The sequence below is a fragment of the Manihot esculenta genome, chromosome 16 (assembly GCF_001659605.2).
Source record: "Manihot esculenta cultivar AM560-2 chromosome 16, M.esculenta_v8, whole genome shotgun sequence".
NCBI lineage: Eukaryota > Viridiplantae > Streptophyta > Magnoliopsida > Malpighiales > Euphorbiaceae > Manihot > Manihot esculenta.
In genome coordinates, this window is record NC_035176.2 from 13,242,001 (window position 1) to 13,269,762 (window position 27,762).

The following is a 27,762-nucleotide window of genomic DNA, read 5'->3' on the forward strand; positions in this document are numbered from 1 at the left end:
ATGGAGGGTTTGAATGTCTCACAAGCTTCCACTTCTACAAGAATACCTCAAAGAACTCTTAATTACAATAATGCCTGTGATGATTCGGATGTGTTGGTTAATAATGTGTTGCTTGCTGCACATTATGAGATGCTTGTTGCTAGGCGTGCTCTGAATATGCAGGTTAAGAAAGAAAGCCTAGAACAACGGGAAAACATATTTCACACTAGGTGTTTGGTTAATGGTAAAGTGTGTACTCTCATTATTGATGGAGGTAGTTGCACAAATGTGGCAAGTGTGTATATGGTGGAGAAATTGGGCTTGGCTTTTATTGAACACCCTAAGCCATACAGGTTGCAATGGTTGAATGATTGTGGTGAGGTTAGGGTTACACGCCAGGTGGTTATACCATTTTCTATTGGTAGGTACAAGGATGAGATCTTGTGTGATGTGGTACCTATGCAGGCAAGCCATATGTTGTTGGGTAGGCCGTGGCAAAATGATAGAAAGGTGCAACATGATGGGTTCAATAACAAGTACTCCTTCACTCATGAAGGACAGAAGCTTATACTCGCTCCTTTATCACCTCAAGAGGTATATGTTGATCAAATAAAGATGCTGGAGAGGGAGAGGGAGGCTTCGGCCTTGGCCACAAAGGGGAGTGAGAGCTTGAATTCTGCGGAAAAGATGAGAGAAAAGAGTGAGTTTGAGGGTAAAGAGGCTGGAAAAGAATCAAGACTAGTTCAAGGAGGGAAGGTGGAGAAAGAAAAGGAGAAAGAAGAGGCTAAAGTTCCAATCTCAACTTCCATAGAGATTGAAATTGAAGAAGAAGTTGTAATACATGAATCTTATATTGTTGTTGTTGAGAATTCCATCAATGAACTTATAGAAGAGGTTGTGAATGATGAGGGACATGGGAAGCACGTGATTGATGAGGTGGAGGAGGCGAATGATACTGTTTTGGAAGTTGTAGAGGAGAATGGGTCACATCCACTGGATCTTTCTATGACTAATATTTTTATGCCTAGTTCATTTCTTCTTGATGTGCAGGTTGTTGATGAAAACATTCATGACAAAAGTTTTATCCTATTTCCACCTATTCAAAAGGAGGTCTTTGAAGATACATGGGTTCCTAAAGCTTCTCTTTTTGACATAAATATCAGCAAGATTCGAGGACGAATCTTTTCTAAAGAAGGAGAGAATGATACGGATCCAATAGGGCAAATTTCTAACAATGGTGTGGAGCAAACTTATGTCATTCAAATGGATCTAAAAGGAGTTCAAAATCATATTCATATGATCCATATATATTTGGGGCATGCTTCAACTCATATGGGACAGATTTGGTGCAACACTTGCAATCATAGGCTTAGGGAGCCTAATCAAACCTATCGGCTAAAACTACACAAAGGGAAGCCTAAAGTGAAGATCAAGTAAGACTTTTGTGAAGATTCAGCTTTGTTATGATGGGCTTGCTATATTTTTATTATTCAACACTTGTTTTAGTTTAGTTTTATTTGGGCTTGTATTCTGGCCATACTTTATCTTTTAAGTTTTAGAGTGTTGGGCCATGTTTTGGGCTTATGTTTTAATACTTATGTGTTATTTTAGTGTGTGATTGGGTTTGGGCCTTATGTGTTTAAGTCAAGTCCAAGAAGAGTGTCTTAGGGTTTTATTTATTTTTCTCCTTACTATATAAGGATAGGAAACAATTGTAAGAGGCAGCTTTTAATCAAACTTTTCAGAATTTCTTTCATGCCTTTGGCGTGTATTGCTTTGAGTGAGAGTGAGGATTTGCTTTCATCACTTGCACCAGGAATCTTGGCTAACTTATCAACTATTCGTTGTGGCGTTTGTCGGATTCTCATCTAAATCCTTCGATCATTGGTGTTTCAGCTTCTCTAAGTTTGGGGTGCCATAGGAGGTGGGTTTATCAGATCTTTGGATTCCGTATCTACTTGTGCGTGTGAGTTTGAGGCTTGTGCCATAGGGTTCCGCGTCAGAAAGTCCCTCCAGAGTCGAAAGTCATGCACCTTCGGCGGCACTTTCGGCGGCCGAAGGTTCCCTCCAGAGACGAAACTCATGCATGTTCGGCGGCACCTTCGGCGGCCGAAAGTCCCTTCCAGAGCCGAAAGTCCACTTTCGGGGGCAGGGTTCGGCAGCCAAAAGTTGGCCTCCACGGGCAAGTTCGGCGGCCGAAAGAGCCTTCGGCTGCCGAACCTGGGTCCTCCCAAAGTGGCAGAACCCAGCCTTTCTCATGCATAAATGCCTCCCAACTCATTCAATCATGCATTTTCCTATTCTACAACATGCATACTCAAACATATAAGCTCCTAGGGGCTTCAAACTATCTCAAACCCCAACTACAACACATCAAACATGTACATTTAACATACATTGTTCATAACACACATTTAACCAAAAACTCATCATAAACCTACACATGCATTTCTACCCCAAGAAACTTCATAAAACTTGCTTAAAACATGAAATGAACTATGGATCTACTCTTACCTCTTGAAGAACGAGAGGAGAGACGATTCTAGCTCGGAGATGGGGAGAAATCAACTCTTTGGTCTCCAAGCTTCAAAACTTGCTCTTTTTGTTCAAATATCTTCAAATCAACATAAAGCTTGTTAAAACATGAAAGATCGGAGGAAAAACATCAAAGATCAACCATGGGAGAGCAGGAACTCACCGTGGCCGAAAATGGGGAGAAAACTCGCCCGTTTCGGCCATGGAGCCCTTTTATAGGGGCTGCCAGACCACCTTTCGGCAGCCTAAAGTGCCTCCAAAACTCATGCAAGTTCGGCGGCCGAACCTTTGAAACTTTCGGAAGACTAACTTGCCCCCCTAAACTATCCAATGTTCGGCGGCTGAACTTGAGGTTCGGCGGCCGAATCTGGAAATGCCTCCTTTGTCTTTTTCATTCAAAACTCAATTTCCTTTCTTGCTTAAAACCATAAAATACATTAAAACATTTTATGAAAATATGGTTTTACCCTTCTAGAGGTTTCCGACATCCGAGATTCCACCGGACGGTAGGAATTCCGATACTGAAGTCTAGCCGGGTATTACAGTAATCTCCTACTAAAATATAACCCTCAAGAAGAATAATAATATTTTAGTGGGCTAAGATCCATATTTCACCTAATTCTAAGTCAGCTTTGGCATGACGCTTAAAATTAAGTTATTTAGGTAGGTAACTCCTTACCAATTACATCTAATATAACTCTTAGATTATGAGGTGTTGTCATCATATGTCAAATGCATGTTATACCCCATCAAATGCCTTAGGCTCAAAACCGTTTTGATAGTCTAATTAAGCCCAACCAAAATTAAATAAATGAGTAACTATTACTCATCCTATCTTACTATGATAACCTAAGCACTTTGCTTTGGCAAAACCTGCATTTTGGTGATCTTAGTCTTGATAGGTATTTAATATATGGGTGGCATTAAAACTTAAAATTTAGAGTGAGAGTTCAACTTTTAATTTTTAATTATTTTGCCTTGCATATATATATTATAGCATCCTATATACATACATATATATATAGACTATCATGCATAGTATCTCATACTAATATATGACAAAATAATAAAACATAGTCATTTAAATCCGATTTAAAGACTAAAAGAAAATAATAATTTTAAAATTTATTTTCTTATTTAAATTTTTTTTTTCATTTTCAGGGGCAGAATTGTAATTGGAGCTTCTTCTTCTTCTTCAGGAAGAAAACCTAGTCGCCGCACATTGCCAGCCCGCTCCTCGTCGCCAGCACGGATTGCCGTCGACAGTGGCGCCATGCGCGACCTCACCGTCGACCACCAGATAACACAACTCTAGTCGTCCATTCGCAGTCGAGCTCGTCGCCTAGAAGATTGCGCAATGGCGAGCTCGAAACAGCACCGGCGAGCTCGCGATTCGCAGAAATCGCAAGGGGCCGAGACACATCTCGGCTTTGAAGCCCCCGGCGGCCCACCGAATGAATATTTGGCCGCTCAAGTTGCCAGCCTGAGAGGCTGGAGACGGCGCAACGCTTGTGCTCCCTGGCCAGCCTATTCTGTCAGATGCAGTCCACAATTTGGAAATTGGGATCCCCAATCTGCATGTCAACACACATGACCATCTCCCCATCTTTACTTCGGGAGCCAGCCGACAGAGCATGCATCAGCGGTGGGACCCACCGCGTGCTCGCCTGTGGCCTTCACATGTGATGGTTGGCAGTAGTTGGTCCTTAGCAATTTCTGGGTTCACGATGACTGTTCATCGTGAATCCAAATTTTTTTTTATTTAACAAAAATACCTAAATGATCTGATCATTTATCCATAATTATCATGCCATTCTAATAAACATATATCGCATATATAATATCAATCATGGCATAATTAACTTAAATGAAAAGCACATGTAGGCTTTGATACCACTGTTGGAAAATTCAGAGATTATTGCAACCCAAATTGCGCAGCGGAAAAATAAAAATCTCTGATTTCCTTTCCTAGAATCCGAGTACTTCGTTTATTTTAAAGGAAGGATATGAGACTAACCTGTTAATCTCGTCAAGAAGATACAATGCTGGACTGATGGTGCTGCCTTTTCAAATGAACACTCTCATTGGTATCCACACGAACGTCTTCTATCCTTCTAGAGTGCTAGCTCTCTCAAGGATGGATAGATTATGTGCTCCACAATCTGCAACTGTTAGACTGAATTTTCTAAAAAGTTTTTCATCACCCCTAAATTCGTAGGAGTATTTTTATGTTTTAGTCTTTTGTTTTCTCACAACTCTTTTCCCAAAAGAGTTGTGTTCATAACCTACTATCACAATCTCGCAGATACTCAAATATCTTATGTGATAGAGTCCTTTACCTGTAACAGTTATAAATAGACTGCAGATCTTTTAAATATTATTATCTTATAATAATTAATAATTAATAATAATAACACTTTATTATTATTAATTAATATTAATAATAATAACACTTTATTATTATTAATTATATTAATGGGATTTGGGCTTTTAGCCCATTAATATGTCATAGCACATCAACAACGTTCTTTTGTGTATGGCCCAATAGGCTCACATTAATTGGCAATAGGCCCAGTCCCACAGGGCCCATAAGTCATAAGTGGCCTCTAGCAAGACATTATGACTATCCAACTAATATGAGGATCAATAGTCCGATAAAACCTAATAAATAGAACATGTATTAATCCCTTTGTCACACGATATCTAGTTTGAACATAAGTCATGGTCAATATCAAACTTATAATGTTCAAACTTATGATTTCTCGATCTCTATGTAGACTGATAAATTCAAATGATATTGATCACACTATCAATTCATTTGAGCATGGCCATGCATTTCTCAGTCTCACTTATCCAGGGGCCCAGAAGATATCTCTCTCAGAGAGAGGGACAAATCGTATCTTGATTGTTCAATATCCTCTACATAATTTCTATTATGCTCAATCATAACCTTTATGATTGTCCGATTAAAGACAATGTTTGGTTATGTCAAAACATAACAGTCCTTATGTTGGAAACTATGACTATCTCAAGTCAAAGGATTAAGACATAACTACTTTGAGATTCACTTATGACAATAACCCATGTAGTGATCTCAATACGGGTCCATCCAATACTTTGTTCTCTAACAAGTATCTATGATTATTGAATTATATCAAAATATATATAATCATCTCATGATTATCAATCAATAATCATACTATCTATATTTTATTATTATCAACATAATAATAAGTAACCAGGGATGATAATCATTATTATGTAACATGCAAACAAATAATGATAATAAAAACCTCTTTTATTAATAACCAAAAGGACATACAAAGAGGTCCAAGATAATGGTCTAGGGCAAATATACTAACAACTAGGAGATAAGACAATGGCAGTTGATTAACAACTATTGAAAGTAAATAAAACAGCAAGTAATCTAAAATAGGAGAGAAATCAATAAGAGAAAAGTCTAGTTGAAGATATGGATCCACTTTGGTTGTTTGGGTTGATCATTGAAACATGGTTATCTTGATTGATTTAATAGGTTGGTTATGGGGGTGGAAGACGCTTCTCACCACCATGTCTTTCCTTATGAACAAATTGATTAGGGAACGTCCTCTAACCAATTACTAATCAACAAATTGCCAAGGAACGTCCTTGGGCCATAGGCATCAAAACAATTGCCAATTGCATGAAGAACAAGAAAGATCCAAACCCTAACTACTCAAACGCATGAGATGATGTTAGATCATACAATTCCTTGGGTTTTTACACCAAGTGTTCTATGGACAGAATATTTTCAGCAATTACGGACTAACAAATATCCTAATCTAACAATTAATTAACTTTGCAATTAAGAGTCAAGTGGCCAATTTGATCAAAACAACAAAGCAATCTTGGAATCAAAGCACAATTGCATGAATATTGAATAAAATCAAAGACAATAGTTTCTGTTCAGATCTCACAACCCTTTAAACAACCTTAGTTTCAACCAAACTTCAACTAGAAAGAAGGGTTTCAGCCACTCATGGCTGAACCAAAACAGAAAATAAAAGAAAAGAAGAAGAAAGATGAAGAACTAGATGAAGAGGGAGCCTTGGAGAGGCTGCCGAATTTCCTTGAGAAGAGGTGGATCAAAATCTCTTTTCTTGTCTTCTTGAAGCCTTTAAATAGATCTTGAGAGGCTCCTTAGGGTTTCATGGAAGTCTGGGAGACTTTTAGAGGCTGTCCAAAGTGTCCTTGGTGTTGCATGTGCCTTGTTTGTGCATGAGTGAAGGCAAAAACGAGTCACATGTGATAGAAGGCAAGTGGGGGCACTTTGGTCTTTTCATAGCTGTCCAAGATCCTCAAGATGTTGTACATTAAGTCCAAGAGATTGCCCATGCACTAATGAGGAAGGTAGAGCCTTGTTTGGAAACTTGAATGAAGTGGGAAACATGTGATCTTTGGATTTGGCTTCCTTAATAAGCTTGATCTTTGAGATCCAATATTTGAATGTGAATCTTGAAGATTTGGATCTCAAGATATTTCCCTTATTTGGCTCCTCAAATATGGAAACTTGGGATATGGCTTCTTGAATAAGGAAAGAGTGCAATAGAGCGCATTTTCGGCTGCCTAAATTGAGTTTCGGAGGCTGGACTTTCGGTTCTGGTCTGAAAGTTCGGGGGCCGAAGGTTGGGGTTCGGCGGCCGAAGGAGGCCGACTTTCGTCTCTGGAGCCAATGTTCGGCGGCCGAAGGTGCCGCCGAAGGTGGGGCAGTTTCGTCTCTGGACTGGGCTTTCGGCCGCCGAAGGTGCTGCCGAAGGTGGCTTTTCCAGATTTTGCACTTTTTAGCGTTTTTAAGAGCATTTTCTCTTGAATGTCCCTTTTCACCTAATATCTGCAAAACATGATTAAAACCACAAAATTAGGTAGAAAAGATGTAAATAGACATCAAGAATATCATGATAATATGGGCTAATTTATGCTCTATCAGCAGTTTTGGGCACCATCAATCTTCCCTTGGTCCTTATTGATGAAAAGTATAAGCGAGAGTTATACATAGAGTTTGCGGTGGTAGAAAACCCGCCCGCACATAATGTGATACTCGGTCGCCTAGTTCTAAACTATCATTGTATAGTTATTAACATGGGTACTATGTGTCTCAAGTTACCAGCTCTAGGAGGACCAGCTATAGTCCGAGGCAACCAGAAGTTGACCTAGGAATGTTACAAACACTCTACAAAGAACTTTGGGAAAGCAATGATACCCATTGACTTGCTAAAAAAGTTGATTCTCATATAAAACCAGAGCTAGCAGACCCAGTTGAAGATATCTAGTTAGAAAAGGATCAAAAGGTACGGTTTGGTACTGCATTGAGTGGTGAAAAAAAAGATCGTTTGATAGAGTTACTAAGATGTAAAGTGACCACTTTCGCTTGGTCTTCCAATGATGTGATAGGGGTGGATTCGACTTTTATTATCCATAAGTTGTCTATCGACAAAGCAATGAAATCAGTACAACAAGAGAAAAGGAAGTTTACTTTGGAGAGACAATATGTGATTAAGGAGGAGGTTAACAAGCTGTTAAGTGCAAGGTTAACAAAGGAGGTCCATTATCCTACATAGCTCACCAATATGGTGCTTGTAAAGAAGGCCAATGAGAAATAGAGGATGTGTGTGGATTTTATCGACTTGAACAAAGTATGTCCAAAGGACCACTACCCACTCCTATCTATTGACAGGTTAGTAGACTCGATCTAGGGCCACGAAGTGGTTTCCTTTCTTGATACTATTTCAGATTACCACGAGATCATGATGGATGCCGAAGATGCAGAAAAGACTACATTCATTACTGACATAGAAATTTTCTGCTACAAAGTGATGTTGTTCGGACTAAAGAATGTATGGGCAACTTATCAAAGACTAGTGTCAAGTATCTTCAAAGGCTTGAAGGGGTCAACAGTCAAAGTGCATGTGGATGAAATGGTGTTACACAACAATCGCCCAAAATAAGCTATGAGCTGTCATCATAAGATAATACTACGTGGCAAGAGTTTGATAAGCCGATACGCGGTCCCACCCGTGAAAAGAAAGATCCGGATACTGTAGCACCCAGTTCATCATCAAGACTCGCCCTCCCCTGGATAGGTTGAGTCTTCGCATAAAGTTACCATGAGGCACAATCCGGCATATCCCCATTACGCCAGTAATCGTGTGATCACCAACCGATTAGCTAGCGAGATTCTCTATCAATTAGCCGGCCACATTATTGGCGGATTTTTCAAGAAATGCTATATTTAACTCTATCTTCTTATAATATAAAAGTAAATGATCACAAAGAAAAGGTATGCAATCTCTAATACTACTCTCAAGTTCTAAGCTATTTCTTACATTCGTCTTATTCTCCAATTTACTGACTTGAGCGTCAAAGTGCCTACCGTAGGCGCCAACCACTTCATGTTTTTTTTTGCAGGATTAACCAATCGCAGCACAACTCTATTTTCCACCACATCAAAAATACATTTTTATTATACTTAGAGCAAAATCCTCAATTCACACTTAATTTTCATAATTATAGATAACATTAACATGACACGCCATAACTATCTAATTAGCATGAAAGGTTTCATCCTTCAAAACTTTAATCATACATAAAATTTACTAGAATTTCTAGATTACACAGTTTAAATCTAAGTTATGGTCATAGAAAATATCAAACTCCAATGCTTTGTATTATAGGACTTCAGTTTTAATTATTATTCTTAATTATAAAGACTTACATCTCTTACATCAGAAACACATTTGTATTTAAGTCTAATTTTCCTAGGCAAAAACTTTCTTTATTGAGACCAATTAAGATAGCAAAAGACTTTATTCCCATTTACTTATATCTATATACAACTAACTTGGAAAAACACTTATTGGTATACCCATATATGGTGGAAGTATGCAAGTAGTATTAGACTCAAACTACTTATACATATAGTAACCTTCATTTTTGGATTATATGAATATTGACAAGAGTAAACTCTATTTGTCCATCATCCGAGTATTACTTGTTCGATCTGCTTATTACTAAGTTGACATTGTATATAGTATATGTTAGGAAACCCAAAGATTTATGCAACCCAAACACGTAGCGGAAAAATTAAAAATCTCTGTTTTCCTTCACGGGATCCGTGTGCTTCGTTTAATTCGAAAGGAAGGATATGAGACTAACCTGTTAGACTCGATGAGAAGATACTATTGCGGACTGATAGTGATGCTTTTTCAACGAACACCCTCTATGGTATCCATACGAACGTCTTCTATCCTACTAGAGTGTTAGCTCTCTTAAGATGGATAAACTATGTGCTCCAGATCTGCAACTCAAAACGAATTCTCAAAAATACTACTTCCACTTCGCAGAAGCGATTTTTATTCGTTTTTAGTCTTTTGTTTTCCCACAACTCTTTTCGTGAAAGAGTTGTGTTCATAACCCACTATCACGATCTCGTAGATACTCAAACATCTTATGTGATAGAGTTGTGTTCATAACCAACTATCACAATATCGCAGATACTCAAATATCTTATGTGATAGAGTGCTTTATCTGTAACAGTTACAGATAGACTGCAGATCCTTTTAAATATTATTATCTTATAATAATAAATAATTAATATTAATAATAATAACACTTTATTATTATTAATTATATTAGTGGGATTTGGGCTTTTAGCCCATTAATATGACATAGCACATCAATAGTGTTCTTTTGTGTGTGACCCAATAGGCTCACATTAATTGGCAATAGGCCAGTCCCACAAGGCCCATAAATCATAAGCGGCCTCTAGCAAGACATTATGACTGCCCAATTAATATGAGGATCGATATTCCGATAAAGTCTAATAAATATAACATGTATTAATCATTTTGTCACATGATATCTAGTTTGAACATAAGTCATGGTCAATGTCAAATTTATAATGTTCAAACTTATAATTTCTCGATCTATAAGTAGACAGATAAATTCAAATGATATTGATCACACTATCAATTCATTTGAGCACGGCCATGCATTTCTCAGTCTCACTTATCGAGGGGCCTAGAAGATATCTCTCTCAAAGAGAGGGATAAATTCTATCTTGATTGTTCAATATCCTCTATATAATTTTTGTTATGCTCGATCATAACTCTTATGATTGTCCGATTAAAGACAATGTTTGTTTATGTCAAAACATAACAGTTCTTATGTTGGAAACTATGACAATCTCAAGTCAAAGGATTAAGATATAACTACTTTGAGATTCACTTATGACAATAACCCATGTAGTGATCTCAGTGCGGATCCATCCAATACTTTGTTCTCTAACAAGTATCTATGATTATTGAATTATATCAACATATACATAATCATCTCATAATTATCAATCAATAATCATACTAGTTATTTTTTTATTATTATCAACATAATAATAAGTAACCAGGGATGTTAATCATTATTATGTAACATGCAAACAAATAATAATGATAGTAAAAAACTTTTTTATTAATAACTAAAACGACATATAAAAAAATCCAAGATAATGGCCTAAAGTAAATATACTAACAGTATAAGACTCACCATTTATTATCCATTAGCATCTAATGTTAATAAGTAGAAATAGAAAGAGGTGATAGTTTAGCTAGATAAATTAGGTCCAATAAGACATCTTTGATAATGCTTCTGTTAGTTTATTCCATCCTCATTCTCAACCCTTAAGAATATAACTACTAACAAAGACTAATGGACTATATATAAAATAAGTTAAACATATTTAAAATAAATGTAATATTTTTTACAAAAGCAAATAACAATTTACAAAATACAACATTGAGCACACGACTCTAGGGCATACATTAAACAACATGCGCTGTCTTTGCCGCAATTACATGGTTAGGTTGACCATTCGTCTACGTTGAGCATCCATAGGGTCTTCGTTGCCCGAAGAAGTCTCCACTTCCATACCCCTAGAGTTTGCTTTTGAAATTTGAGATTTAACTTAAATATATTAATTTTTAAATATACATGCTAAATATGGAATTAAATGTGTGCATTTACTCTCAAATCAAATTATATAGTAAGTTTTTAAAATTTAAGATTTTAATTTAAAGAAATTAATTTTAAAAACTTTTCACATACTATATAATATGATTCAATACTAACTCAAAAATACAATACATATTCGTGGTCTCATTGGACCATTGTAGCTACTCATAACACTCACCCTTGGTCATTCAAAGCTGTAAGGCTCGCTCTATGTCAGGTAGGGCCTGATTCTCTTTTTCTTTACCATTGAGTTTTGTGGCGGTGCAACTGTCTGAATCTTTACAAATACAAGATACTTTATCTACTAGCCGATACATTCCAAATTTTTAGAGAAGTAACCAACTAACCATCTCTTCTTATTGTATAAAAGCAGTAAGAGTATAGAATTAAGGTACGCAACTCTTTAACTCAATTAAGCTATTTACAATTCTTGCATAACTCGTCTTCTTTGAGTATTTATTGAATTAAGTGTAAGTAATTATCTTGTAGACACCAACCACCTAACGATTTATTCTTTAAAGATTGTCTACTCATATAAGAAGTATTTTGAGCCACGTCACAAGTTAATCAAGACTCTATTTGTTTTATAAAAAATATTTTCTAGAAAAATATTTTTCACATTTTTTAGCGTTTAGAATATTTAGAAAAATTAAATAATAGAAAATATTTTTCTGATTAAAGGAAAAATTAAGTCATTTTATATACTTTGATATTCTTACTAATATATTTCTCTATAAATTTATTAATATATTATTTTTTAAATAAAAAATATATTTTAAGAGAATATTTTCTATAAATTATTTTCCAAAAAAAAAAACGTACAATAAATATAAAACTGAATGCTCTTAAAAATCCCTAAAAAACACTTGTTATGGCTTGCACAAAAGGTAGCTCCATTATAAAGGTAAGTCCATTTGCTTTTTGAACCCAAAGATGATCTAACAATATATAAAAAAGGATGAAAAGGAAAATGTAGACATTCAAAATTCTTAATTATTTTTCATTCAATATTTCATTCTAATTTGTAAATTAGTAGCAATTTAGCTATTTTTTATGCACAAAAATATTGATTGATCAAATTACCATAATTTCAGCCAATTAAGAAGCTATATCAACTGATTAATTATCAATGGAAGATCACTGAGTATCATAATAATCTATCTAAATTATAACACTTCGAAAATTTTCTACTCCAAAAAAGATGATAAAAAAAAATAGCTCATTACTTAAGAAAACAAGTAAAAGAAAGACTAATTAAGCAAGTAAAATTCATCACAGGGATGTGACTATCTGATCTAGAGAGGGCACAGAATTGAGCCTGAGGCGGCAGGTAGGGCAGGAAGAGTGGGAAATCAGCCACTTATCAATGCACACAACATGGAACCGATGGTTGCATTTCGGCAGCACCCTGAGCTTGTCGCCATCTGCAAAGTCTGTTAAGCAAATAACACAACCTGAAGCAGAAGCCGATGATGGTAATGAAGAACAAGTCTCATCAGAGTAAGTAGAAGTTGGCAAAGCAACTATTTCCTTCTTATTGAGGCCAGAGTTGTGTCTACGAGAGGCTACCCATTCCACAGTCTCAGTTATTGCACGGTTTGTGCATTGAAATACACAGTGTAACATTGAGTTGAGGCCTAGAGCACAGATCAAAGCACATAACATGGCAGCTATGATGACCATGATATTGAAATCTATAGAAGCTGAAGGTGATGGAGGAAGTGGCTGCGGTGGATCTTGGGTGCTTAAGGTGGATGATGGAGAGATTTGAGCCATAGAGAAAGTGATGAGAAGTGGGTATACAAAGAATGGTGTTGTAGATAGGGGCCAGGAAATGGTGGCATCTTATATGCTTACTTGATAATCCACTTTCTTTCAACTTTTTTTTTTAATGTTCGAAAAAAAAAAAAAAACTTTGTTTAATGATGCTATTGCAAGAGAGAGAAAGAGATAAGAGGCATAGATTTCTCTTCCTCTTGTATAATTTTTCACCCAATTGGTTGTCTTCATCAAGTTGTAGCAGACAACAAGATTTTGGGACAAGAAAAAGTGGGCTTTTTCATAGGCCAATTTCGGTTGAGGATCTTCAAGAGAATGAGGACAAGCCACTCAAAACTTCACCCCTTTTTCTTTTCTTTTCCCTCGTGTGCTTTTGCTTTTTTTTTTTTTTTTTTTCCTTTCAATCAAAGGGAGAAGTTTCAAGAAGTAGATGATTCATAAGAATTAGTGTAATGGTGAACTCAACGAAGTAGAAGTAAAGTAATTTTAAAAAAAAATTATATAGAAAGAAAACTCTATTATAAAATGATTCTAAAGTAAAGATTGATAATTTATAATTATTATGTATCCTCTCAAGAATAAAATTAAATCAGTCCATTATATCGGTTGAGCCGACAATTAATTTAAATAAATATGATTTGGCTTATTATTATTATTATTATTATTATTATTATTATTGACCTCGCCTTGGTCTATGGCAGATATCACTGCGAAAAATTTATCAAAAAAATAATAATAATAATTTTCTGATAAAAGGAATTATTGAACGGAAATCCCACCAATTCAAGCACGAAACTCACTGAGCACTATCATGAGCTTATTTGCGGATTAACTGCGAATCAGCTTGAATTTTAATAGGTGATCGGTTTTGAAAAATTACTCTCGGCACTACAAAATCGGCTGAGACTATGAAGCGACAGTAAGGTCAAATAGTCTAAATCTTGCACAAGACCTTAGTGAGATAGGTGACCGGCGTCGAAAAATGATCCCGGCACCACAAAACCGGCTGAGACGATAAAGCGACAATAAAGCCAAAGAACCTGACTCTTGCGCAAGATCTCAGTGAGATAGGTGACCGGCCTCAGAAAATGATCCGCGGCACCACAAAACCGGTTGAGACGATGAAGCGACAGTAAGGTCAAAGAGCCTGAATCTTGCGCAAGATCTCAGTGAGATAGGTGACCGGTCTCGAAAAGTGACCACCGGCACCATAAAACCGATTGAGACGATGAAGCGACAGTAAGGTCAAAAAGGCTAAATCTTGCGCAAGACCTTAGTGAGGTAGGTGACCGGTCTCGAAAAATGACCCCCGGCACCACAAAACCGGCTGAGACGATGAAGCGACAGTAAGGCCACTGAGTCTGAACATGGTGTTTCTAGTTTTTCGGAAGGTAATGGTACGCCAGTAATTGTTGAAACTTTAACTCTCCAATATTATTTGCTCTTTGCGATGAAATTTTTGCCTTTTAATGGCTGCATTCTTATAGTCTGTTTGCAAGTAGCTCAAGTTCTTCAGTCTACACATTTAAACATTTCTGAATTGAGTTTGATTTTGAATGATCGTAAATCTTTGTTAGATTCTAAAACTGATATTTCTGTTAGATGAGTTCTTCGTCATACTATTCTTACTGCTTATATTTTGGCTAAATAATCTATTAGACATGATCATCTCTCTATTTAAGATGATATTTCTCATTATTTGATGAAATTTTATTAATACAATTAATAAATTTGCTTTAAAAAAAAAAAAGTAATTATAGTTATGAGTTTTATGGTTGCAGTTTCATTTTTAATTAAGTCTAAATTTTAAAGCATGATATAAGATTTTAGTCTTCGCCTAGCCTACGGTTAGGGCTGTGTAAATGCATGTGTGGAATTCCTGAACTTATGAACGAGCCTACTATCATTAGCTTAATAATTATGCATAAATTAAAAATATATACATATATTATTTTTTTCTTTTTACATTAGTGGTAGAAGATTTTTTTTATTTTTGCTAAGAGGCAGTGATAATGGTAAAAAATAAAAGGTTTATGGTTGTAAAAAGATTTCAATTTTATAATTTTTCATATTTATAATATAAATTTTTAATTTTGAATCAAAAATTTCTAAACTTTTGAATTTATTATAATGATAGTAACCGTTTAAATTAATTTTAATTATATTTAAACTAACGTACGGTATATAGTACTATATGTTATTATTTTTATTATATAGCTAATTTGATTAGCTGGAATTAAAAGTTAATTAAAATTTTTAATTTTTAATTACATGAAATTTATAAATCATATAATTGAAATATTTAAATTTTTCATAATTAAATACGAATTTTAATTGAAAATTTTAAATAATTAGATATTTAAGCTCTTAACTAAAATTTAATTCAAATTAATCAAATTATTTATATGGTAAAAATAATGGCACATAATATGCCATATGAGCTTATTTATATTTGATCAAAACTAATTTTATTATTTTCAACTTTAAATTTGTTATAACTCTAGTAACTTTTTAAATTAATTTAATCAAATTTAAATTAATTTACACTATATAATATATGTTATTATTTTTGTTATATAAGCAACTTGATTAATTGGAATTAAGATTTAATTAAGATTCTAAACTCTTAATTACATAAAATTCTTAAATTATATAATTGAAATACTTAATTCTTTTTATAATTAAATAAGAATTTTAATTGAAAATTTTAAGTAATTAGAGATTTAAGCTCTTAACCAAAATTTAATTCAAGTTAATCAAGTTACTTATATGATAAAAATAATGACACACGTATGCCATGTGAACTAATTTAAATTTAATCAAAATTAATTTAAAAAATTACTATAATTACAATAAATTTAAAAGTTGGAATTTTTATTTAAAATTAAAAATTTAAACTATAATTGTGAAAACTTATAAAATTAAAATTTTTTGAGTTAATAGATCAAATAAAAATAATTGAAAAAATAAATTAATTAAAAAATAGTTATATATATACATTTTTATATGTAGTAAGTGTTATAATAATAACTATTATAAGCTTTGATTATTAATTATATACAAGAAGTGTTATATAGCTCAAATAATAGTCTGCAGCAAGGTTAACCTAATTGGCAAAGATAAAATTTCTTTTAGCTTAGATTCAACTCTATTAAAACTACTTAATTTATAATTGTTTATTATAATGGTAATTTATAATATAATCACTAAAATTTGACAAAATTTACAATTTAATTTTTATCTTTTAATGAGAAATAATTTAGTTATTAATATTTCAGTTTGATAAAAAATAACTTCTTTTTAAAGTTATGTTCAGTTAGACTATAATAATTTAATAATTAAAATTTTATTTTTTATAATAATTTAATTTTACAATTTTAATATTTGTAATAATTTGATAAGTGTATAAATTTTCCTCGAGATCCTCCAAAATGCTATTTTAGTAAGAGTTGGTATTCGGTCGGTTTAGTTTAAAATCGAATCGAATAAATAAAAACTGAAATTTTGGTATTTATGAAAATCGAATCAAATCGATTTTGATCAGAAATCAAATCGAATTGAATTGATCTGATTCGATTCGGTTTGATCGATTTGAATTTTTAATAAATTTTTATTTTTTACTATTTTAAAATTTAATTAAATATTTTGATTTTAATATAATTTAATCTTTCTATATTATTGAAATTAATATACTATTATCACTAATCGGTTCGATTCGATTTTTCTAATTTTTTCTGACCAAAATCAAACTGAATTGAAATAACTGAAAATTTTTTGAAATTAAAAATCAAACCGAACCGAACCGAAATGAATAAAAAACCAAATCAAAATTTTAAATTAATTCAATTCAAATGAATTTTTTCGGTTAAAACCGAATACCGCTGACCCCAATATCTTACTCTCAACGAGTCTCAATGAGTGAGCAAAATTTAACCAATGGGCAAAAGCTTTAATTAGATTACTTATTATATATATACTGATCAACAGCTACAGAGATAATCCCATTAACAGCTGTGCTGCTTTCCACAACTACTACATTATTTGATACATTGGTCACTGCATGTGTCACAAGTCCTGCAGCTGGCACCTCTACTACATAAAATGAGTACTGAAAATGACTAATCTGGTTGGGAAACACCAACACCGATGAAAAATCAGCAACCCATTTCGTTCCGTTTCCGGTCACCGTTAACTTCCCTTCAGTTGATTTCAATCTCATGCCATGAACATTGTTCTTATGGATCACAACTTGATAAATGCTAGTGAAATCTCCATCTAATTTCACCACAGGATTCATAAATTTAGGATCTCCATTGAACATGTTATTCACAATAGTCAACCCAGAGACTTGACCCTTGATGGATTTCAACACTACATTGGCATCTCCGAAAAATAATCCATTAGTAACATGAACTTGAGATGGATCTTCCAACACTATAGCTGTGAAATCCAAGTAGCAATTGTCTAATCTAGTCAATGAAGCGCCAATTTTCACTAGAATTCCTATACCACCAAAACCTGTTGCCTTGTTATAACAATGTACTCCTGTGACCAAATTGGCTTGACCCCTCAACAAAATTCCAATGGCTGCTGAGAAAATTACAGCATTGTTGATTGAATTATCATTACCTGCAATATCAATTGCAGTTCCTGAGTAATCTTTTTCGCCTTTGTCTCCGCCGACCGAGGAATGTTGTCCCAGAAAGGTGCTTGATATGAAGGTCTCATGGCCTTTTTCAACTAGTATTCCTTGTGTTGTAAAGTGGAGAAAGAAGCAATTATCTATCCGGATACGAGCTGAATCGATAATGAGGATTCCTCCTCCCCGGAAACTCGAATCGAAGAGGATGTCTCGGAAAGTTATGTCTTCATAGTAGATGCCAACATTGTCTTGTTGATTGACGTCGGTGAGATGAAGAAAATTGTTGGAATCCATTTCCTTAAGTAGCTCAGAATTTGGTGGCCATAATTCAACAAGGTGCCGATCGCCAGGAAATGTAATTGATGCTCTCAGAGTCCCTCCTTTCATCTGCCCATTAATCAATCATGTCTTTAGCATCCAAAGGCTAATATGATCACATATATTTTTCACTCTTTATAATTCAATTTTCACAACGATAATCATTTTATTGCGTATATATAGAAGAGAGGGAGAGGTGGTGTAGGAAGAGATGCAGGAGGGATAGCGGGTAGAAGAGGGGAGAGTGAGAGCATCATGATGCATATTGTTAATTATTATTGATATTCTTATATGAATTCTTAAATTTTGAGAGTAAAATTTTATCTGATAATCTGAGGTTTAAAAAAGAGTAGTCTAAATGATTCACGCTCTCTTCCTTTATTTTTTCCACCAAATTACAGTATCACTTATCGTTATCATGTAAATCCATATGTATGGACATACTGTTCCTTTCTCAATCGTCAGACGACTATTTAATTTTTTTCGACACCTATTCTAATATGATCCAAATGTGGAGGGATCTATCCTCCACTGACCCATCAAGTGAGTTAAATTTTTCTCTATTGTGTCCGAATCCTATTCTGCTCTGTCTGTCTGAACGTGACTTAAGTTACGTACCAAAGAACAGACTTCGTGTTGAATTTTGATGGAGTTACGACTTGACTTTTCTACGTGACCTCAACTGCAATCATCATTATCTATTTTCACAAATAGATTAAATAAATATATTTAATAAAATAAAGACAGATGTGATATTTTATTATATTAAGTAAAATGAATGCTAATTTCACCACATTAAGTAAATAAATATTAACTTGATTAACTTAAATTAAATTATTCAGCTTATGGTTAAAATAAATATATAAAATTGTATTATAATCGATTAAAATAATTATATATATATATATATATAATATTAGATTTTACAACAAATTAGCAACTATTGGTTAAAATAAGAATATTGAAGTCGTTTTAATTAGCCATCATGTAAGCAGTTCCAATTCTCTTTTTGACATAATAGACAATTAATATAAACATCTAATATCAGAATAGACTTGACAAAATTACAAAACAATTATATTTAATTGATTTGAAAAAAAGGCTTATAGCTCAAATTGATCACCATTTAAGTAATTTTAAAATTTATTTTTATTATATTATCCTTATAATATTTCTTAAAATAATGTATAAATTTTAAATTTAAATTGTAAATTCTCCATCGTCAATTAAAGATTACAAATTTCAATGCACATACTAATTAATTTACGCATACCATTTCAATTGTTCTTTATATAATTAATTTAGTTTATTTATATTAATAAAAAAAATTATAGATTTAAATTAAATCACTCAATTTTAATTAGACAAATCGATTAAATTAAACTGATAGATTGATAAGATCGAATTGATTTTGTGAATCAGACCGATCGATCATATTAGACTATTTATTTGAATCGAATCGATACCTCACACTACAAAAATTTTCAGGATTATCAACGAAAAAATCCGTTGGTAAACGAATTACTAACGGATTATGATCCGTTGTTAAAAAGCTCGTTGATAAATTTTTACCAACGGCTTTGAAATCCGTTAGTATTACTAACGGAATTTCCGTTAGTAATACTAACGGATTTACTAACAGATTTTAAATCCGTTAGTAAATTGAGAGAAAAATAATTTACTAACCGATTTTAAATCCGTTGGTAAATCCGTTAGTAAATCTATTAAAAATTTAAATACTTTTAAAATAATTATTATTTCAATTAAATAATAAATTTCATTATTAATATTATTTTTTATTTATTATTTCAATTAAATAATAAATTTCATTATTAATATTATTTTTTATTAATTCAATAAGATTTAAAATTATATTATTATTGTTACTAAGTTTGTAATTTATGTCTAATATTTATTAGAAATATATAGAAAGTAGAAATAAGAGAAAAGTAGATGAGAGAAAATTATTAAAAAAAAAAAAGAAAGAAGAAAGAGAAAAGAAAAAAATGATAGAAAAATAAAAATTATGAAAAAGAAGGAAGAATGAGAGTAGAGTAAAAAGATGATAGAAAAATGAGAAAAAAAGAGGAAATGATTAGAGAAGAAAATAATAGAAAAAGTATAGATAAAAAGAAAATGATAGAAGAAAATAATGAGAGGAAATAATATGAATGATAATTATAGAGAAAATTAAGAATAAGAGAAGAAAAGGAAGAAAATAATGGAAAGAAAATAGAGAAAGTGAAAGGAAAATTATGGAGGAAAATAAAGAAAATAATTGAAGAGGGAAGAGAATGAGATAAAAAAAAAGGATAAGAAATGAAAGGAAAATAATAGAAAAAAAAATGAGATAAGAATGTGAAATGAAAGAAAGTAATAGAAACAGAAAGAAAATGAGGGAAAGGGAAAGAAAATGGAAGAAGTAAAAATGATAAAATGAATGAATGATAAAAGGAGAAAAGTTGGTATTATATTTATAAAAGTAGATCACTAACGGATTTATTAACGGATTTAAATCCGTTAGTAAATTCTGAATAAAAAAGCGGGCTTTTTCCCTCCAAAAATTACTAACGGATTTTCAAATCCGTTAGTAAATCCGTTAGTATTACTAACGGATTTAAATTCGTTAGTATTACTAACGGATTTAAATTCGTTAGTAAATTCTGGAAAAAAAAAAAGAGTGGACTTTTTTCCTCCAAAAATTACTAACGGATTTTCAAATCTGTTAGTAAATCCGTTAGTATTATTAACGGATATTTATCCGTTATTAATCCGTTAGTATTACTAACGGTTTACCAACAGATTTCAAATCCGTTGGTAAATTTTTATATAAAATTTTTTATATTAAAATTTACAAATGGATTTTCAAATCCGTTAGTAAATTCATTGAAATTACTAACGGATATTCATCGGTTAGTAATCCGTTAGTATTACTAACGGTTTACCAACGGATTTAAAATCCGTTGGTAAATTTTTACATAAAATTTTTTATATTAAGATTTACCAACGGATTTTTAAATCCGTTAGTAAATTCGTTAAAATTACTAACGCATTTGCATCCGTTAGTAAAATCCGTTGGTAAATCACAACTTTCTTGTAGTGTCAAATCAAATTAATATATCATATTGAGTCAAATCTCGAGTCAAATCCATTAATGAGATCGGACTAACATTTCAAATCAAATTGACATATCAAATTGAACTGAGATATTAAATCAAATCGGTTGATCATATTATATTATTCTCTCAAATTATATCGGTTGATCAAATTGATTAAATTAATTGATCTAAAATCAAATTTGGATCCGGTTTAATTTATGATAAATTGCTAACTCCATGTAAAATATACTATATGTGAGGTCTTATGCTATAGTCTTAGGTTTATCATGTTATTGTTTTATTTCAACATTTTTCTATCAATTTAAATTTTTTTCATATTTATTTATGAAAATACTTGAAGTTAGAAATGTAAATTTGAATTTTTTTCAAGCATCCTCTCAATTTTTTAAATAGAGAAAAGTAATATTATGATGCAAGTTTATTTCAATCTTAATTAAATTAATTATATGTAGAGGATATAAAATTATTTTAATTTTAATTTAATTAAATTATATATAATGTATATATTGATTTTAATTCAATTTAATCATATATAGTGTAAATAAAATAAATTTCTCTTAATTTAACAGACTCCTTTTATAATTTATATAAAGTTATTTGATTTTGATTCAATTGACTCATTTTTATAGTTAATATAATAAAATTTGATTTTAATACATATTACTCAAATGTAATTAGATACAAAATTATTTTAATCTTAACTAAATTTATTCATTTATAGTAGACGTATTTTTTTAAGCTTATTATTTGATTTTAATTAAATTTAATTAAATATAATAAATGATAAATAATTTTGATTTTAATTCAATTGAATCAAATTAAAATCGAAAAAAAAGTGATTTCATTTTAATTGAATTAACTCATTTTATGGTCGATATAATATGAATTAATTTAAATTTAAATTCAATTACATGCCGTGAAAATAATATGAATTTATATTAATTTAATTGATTAATATGTATAGTGGTATAAAATAATTTTAATTTTAATTTAGTTGACTTATTTTATAAAAAAAATATAATATATTATTATATTATGTTATATTATAATAAATATATAATTTTATTTTTATTATATTATATTATATATGTTAAAAATATTATATATATTTTAAATTAGTTGAAAAAAAATTTTAATTATTTTTATATTTTGAAAATAATATATAATTTATTGTTGATTATTGAAAAGAGAAAATGTAGTTAACAGGAATTTAATAGAGGAAAGAAAGTGTAGTTAGAGAGAAATTTTATCTCTAAAAATTATTAAAGGTCATGATGATATTTTATTTTAGTGCGATTCTTTTATCCACGAGATCTATGGATCAATTTGATCCATCAATAATGATCCAATTGATAAATGATAAAAATTGTTAACTGTTTTTCATCATTCAGCCCACATTTAGTAGAATTGTGACAACTGACAACTATATTTCTTTAAATGAAAGTTTAATTAATTCACTTTATTAAATAATAGAGATATATATTATTTAATTTTAAAAAATATATTAAAATATTTTTAATATTTTAAAAAATCTATTAGTTAATCTCATTAATTTTAGTAGTTAATAAGAATAAGCATTCGATTGGTTCGATTTAAAATTGAATAAACTGAAAATCAAAAACCGAAATTTTAGTATTTATAAAAATCGAATCGAATCAATTTTTATTAGAAATTAAATCAAATTAAATTAATTTGATTAGATTTGATCAAATTTTTAATAAATTTTTTATTTTTCATACTTTATTTTTAGTATTTTAAAATTTAATTAGAATATTTTTTATTTTAATATGATTTAATCTCTCTATATTATTGAAAATAATATATTATTATCGCTAATTGATTTAGTTCAATTTTTTTAATTTTTTTCACATAAAAATTGAAATAATCAAAATTTTTAAAATTAAAAATTGAATCGAACAAAAATAAATAGAAAATCAAACTGAATTTTCAAATTAATTTAATTTAATCAATTTTTTTCGATTTGAACCGAATAATATTTACTCAAAATATAAAAATTAAAATGTTTCTAATACAAAAAAATTAATTAGTAAATTTTTGTTTGAAATTAATTAGTAAATTTTAGTAAACTTAAAAACAATGCGAGGATAAATTAATAAATTTTTAAAATTAAATTGTAAAATATTTTTAAAAATTTTAATAAAAAATTAATTAATAAATTTTTAAAATATCAAAATATTTTAAAATTAAAAAATTAATTAAAATTTTTTTCTATATTATAAATATAAAATAGTTTTTTTTCTTTTAAAAATTTTAAATATTAACCTTATAATTTTTTTTTTAATATGACACTTTAATCTCTGCATCAAGGGATATTTATTTGAGCTGTCAAATTAATTATTAATTCTAATAATAAATTAATATATTTAATATAACCTTTTCAATTTTTAAATTCATCTAAGCTAAAATTATAAGTCGAAAACTAACATTTTATTTAGTATTTATAATTTAATTTAATCAAATAAATTACTATATTATTTTTCTTTAATTTTTAAATTTTATTAAAGACTTTATTTAAATTCTTTTCATAATTTTAATAATATCTTATTTAAATCCTTTTCATAATTTTAATAATAAAATTACTTATAAACTATTTATTAATAAATGTATTAACTATTTATCAGTTATTTATAAATATTTTAATCAAACATGTAATTGTTTTAAATTTAAAATGTTTATAAATTTAAAATAATTTATGAATTTTAAACATTTAAAAAATTATTTTTTATAAATTAAATCAAACCCCTTAAAGAAAAAAATAAAACATAATTTGAAGATTTCTATTGTAAGCTGACATTTTGTTTCCTTCATCTTTGATTAAATTTGCTATATGATCAAATCGATCTCAATACTAATTAGTAGTGACTAATAATCTAAATATAATTAAGCATCAAATTAACATTTTAAATATAATTTGTTAATGTAAATTACAATTAACAATTATGAATATGAAATTAAACTTCAGTCTCCTTATCCATTATATATACTAACTAGTCTTGTAACTTTCCAATTTAGTGTAAATTTCAGAATGCACTTATAAGAAAATATAATTTGCACTCATAGATCTAATCCGGTAGCAAGTGCATGTGGGAAAATTCAGATTCTATTCTCTCAATCTTTAATTCCCGGTTAAAACAAAAAGAATATATAATTTAATTCGTTTTCAATTTTTTTATTTAAATTATATTTATATTTTAAAATTTAAAAAATTATTATCTAATCCTATTTAGGGTAAGCCGTATTTAGTTTAAACCGAAAAACTCGACCGAATCAAATTAATTTGAAAATTCGATTCGATTTTTTATTCATTTCGATTTTTAATTTAAAAAATTTTAATTATTTTAATTTAATTCGATTTTATTAAAAAAAATTGAAAAAATCAAATCGAACTGATTAGGGATAATAATATATTATTTTTAATAATATAGAGATATTAAATATAATTAATGTTAAAATATTTTAATTAAATTTTAAAATACTAAAAATAAGGTGTAAAAAATAAAAAATTTATTAAAAATTCAAATTGAAATTGAACAGAATCGAAAAAATCAAATCGAACTTATTAGGGATAATAATATATTTTTTAATAATATAGTGATATTAAATATAATTAAGATTAAAATATTTTAATTAAATTTTAAAATATTAAAAATAAGATATAAAAAATAAAAAATTTATTAAAATTTGAAATTATCAATCCGAACATAATTGAAAAAATTAAATTGAACTGATTAGGGATAATAATATATTATTTTTAATAATATAGAGATATTAAATATAATTAAGGTTAAAATATTTTAATTAAATTTTAAAATATTAAAAATAATATATAAAAAATAAAAAATTTATTAAAAATTCGAATTGATAAAATCGAACAGAATAAAAAAAATCAAATCGAACTGATTAGCGATAATAATATATTATTTTTAATAATTTAAAGATATTAAATATAATTAAGATTAAAATATTTCAATTAAATTTCAAAATACTAAAAATAAAGTATAAAAATAAAAAAATTATTAAAAATTAAAACCGATCAAAATCAAACTGAATCAAATTAATTTGATTTGATTTAATTTTTAATTAAAATCAATTCAATTTAATTTTTATAAATATTAAAATTTTAATATTCAATTTATTCGATTGACAAATGCTCGTTCTTAATTCTGTTTGCAGGTAAACACGTTAATTGATTGCTTTAGTTTTGAAAACTAATGATTAAATATTTATTATTTAGATATAAAACTCTCTTTTTAATTTAAAAAAATAATTAAAATATTCATAAATTTTTAAAAATTTATAAATTTATTCTTTTTTTATTCAAAAAAAAATAAATTTATTCTTTTTTTTTTAATATTTAACAGTTAAACATAAAAAAAATAAAAATATAACTATAATATTTTATCAACAAACTATCGGTAATTCATAGTCTGATATTTAAGATAATAACTAATTTATTTTAGTAACTATTTTCAAAATTTAATTCATAAATTTTATTTTTTAAAATTTTTTTATAGTAAAAATTAATAAATAGGCTAGTTAATATATTTTTAAAATTTAAAAATATTTTAATTTATTTTCAAAATTAATGAATAAATTAAAATTTATTCATGAATTGAATAATAAATCTCCATTCAAATTTTATTTTTTTAACTTTAAGGTGAAATCGAGTAATTTAGTTCAAAACTTTAATTTTTATATGAAATTTAACTAGATTGAAAATTTTATAATCTAATTTAAAAATCTAATTTAAATTAAAAGTTAAAAATAGATTAAATTACTATGTCGATATACATGAAATATGATTGAAAATTGAAATTTTAATTTTTAAAGGAAATTTAAAAAAAAAATAAAAAGGAGGCTCGTAAGTTAGAAGTCAGGAAATGGGTAAAATCCTGATCTCGTGATTCGTGTATCTTACGGCCACGTGAAAGAACAGCCAGTAAACTCCATGTCTACTTTGTGGAAAGTGACCAATTCCACTTCCCACCACCAACCGCTCTAATCACTATGTGTTATGTCCTGCACATTACACACGCGCATACACACAGAGAAGGAGAGAGAGACAACTAACCACAAGATTGCCAGAAGCAACGGCAGGAAATCTGATGGGTTTGCTGATCTTATAGTTTCCACCTTGAAAATCAATCACAACTCCACCCAAGTCATTGATTCCAGGCAGCAGTTCACTCCCATTCTGCACTTTCAATGCATCAGCCAAAGCTTTCAATATAGCATCGCTGCTCTCTTCGGCACCTGTTGGGTCTGCTCCATACCCAATTGGATAAAATACTCTCCCATCCTTCAAATCCACATAAAATGTATTAAAACCATCAACATATTTCATATATATATACAGAAAATCTCTATTTGTATAAGCATGTGCTACCTTCTTTGAGGTTGGAAATTGGAAGGGGGGTTTGGTCTTGGTGGGATTAGAGGCAACTGCTAGTTTTTGAAGCTTTGCTTCAAAGTCAGTTAGAATCTGTTGTCTCAAAGCACAAGAAATTGATTGCTGGACTAAAAGCAGTGAAATGGTGAACAATGCGCCTAAGATTTTCATTTCCTTCTTCAACTTCAACGCTGTTCTGTTGCTCTGTGGCTTGTACATAGGATAAAACACACACACAGAGGGAGAGAAGGGACATGGGCTAATACAGAGGAGGACAAAGTTGAAGAGCTGAGAGGGAATTCCAATGTTTAGCTGAAGTGCATAGCTTGTCTTATGTGTTTTGGGCTTCGTATTATTCATGATTTTAATCGTAATTTGGTTAGGCCTCTGGTTTTTTATGGTTTCGGTAAGAATACTTTCTATATTAAATTAAAATAAAATCATTCATTTATAGTTTTAATTGTAAAATTAATCCTCTCTTGTTTTACTGGAAAATATTTTTTATATTTTATACATACAATTGAAACGCTAAAAAAAATAATTGGTGAAAATTATTTTTTTAATTAAAGAAAATATTAAATTATTTTCAAGAAAAATGACTTGCACTTTATAGAACTCTATATAAATTTAAACAAACTTCAAAGATATGATTACATTATTATACATAAGTTTATTAATAATTTATTTTTATTCCTAAATAAAAAATAGAAAATAAGTCATTTTTTAAAAAAAAAAATTATCAATTTTTTTTTAAAAAATACAAGTTATTTCATGGAAACAAGTGAAATCTTTTATATATATATATATATATATATATATATATATATATATATAAAATATATTTACTTGATAATTTAAATTCGCATCAAATAGGTTCATGAAAGAAGGAAAATCAGTTTTTATAATGTTAACTCCAATCAAATTAAATCTGTCCATTTAAA

General features: G+C 29.8%; 2 protein-coding genes across 2 annotated transcripts; both read right to left on the reverse strand.

Annotated features, from left to right (window-relative positions):
* Positions 1–12,657: 12,657 nt before the first annotated feature.
* Positions 12,658–13,355, reverse strand: LOC110603534 (RING-H2 finger protein ATL73). Its single transcript, XM_021741285.2, has one exon. The coding sequence runs from the start codon at positions 13,327–13,329 to the stop codon at positions 12,826–12,828; it is 504 nt and encodes a 167-aa protein (XP_021596977.1). The 5' UTR covers positions 13,330–13,355; the 3' UTR covers positions 12,658–12,825.
* A 3,921-nt stretch (positions 13,356–17,276) lies between these two features.
* On the reverse strand, positions 17,277–27,160 carry LOC110603533 (polygalacturonase QRT3). The gene is made up of 3 exons (XM_021741284.2): positions 26,819–27,160; positions 26,504–26,731; positions 17,277–18,361 (listed from the first exon to the last, which is right to left on the reverse strand). Exons 1-3 carry the CDS (start codon positions 27,038–27,040, stop codon positions 17,291–17,293), a joined length of 1,521 nt encoding a protein of 506 aa, XP_021596976.2. The 5' UTR covers positions 27,041–27,160; the 3' UTR covers positions 17,277–17,290.
* Positions 27,161–27,762: the final 602 nt, after the last annotated feature.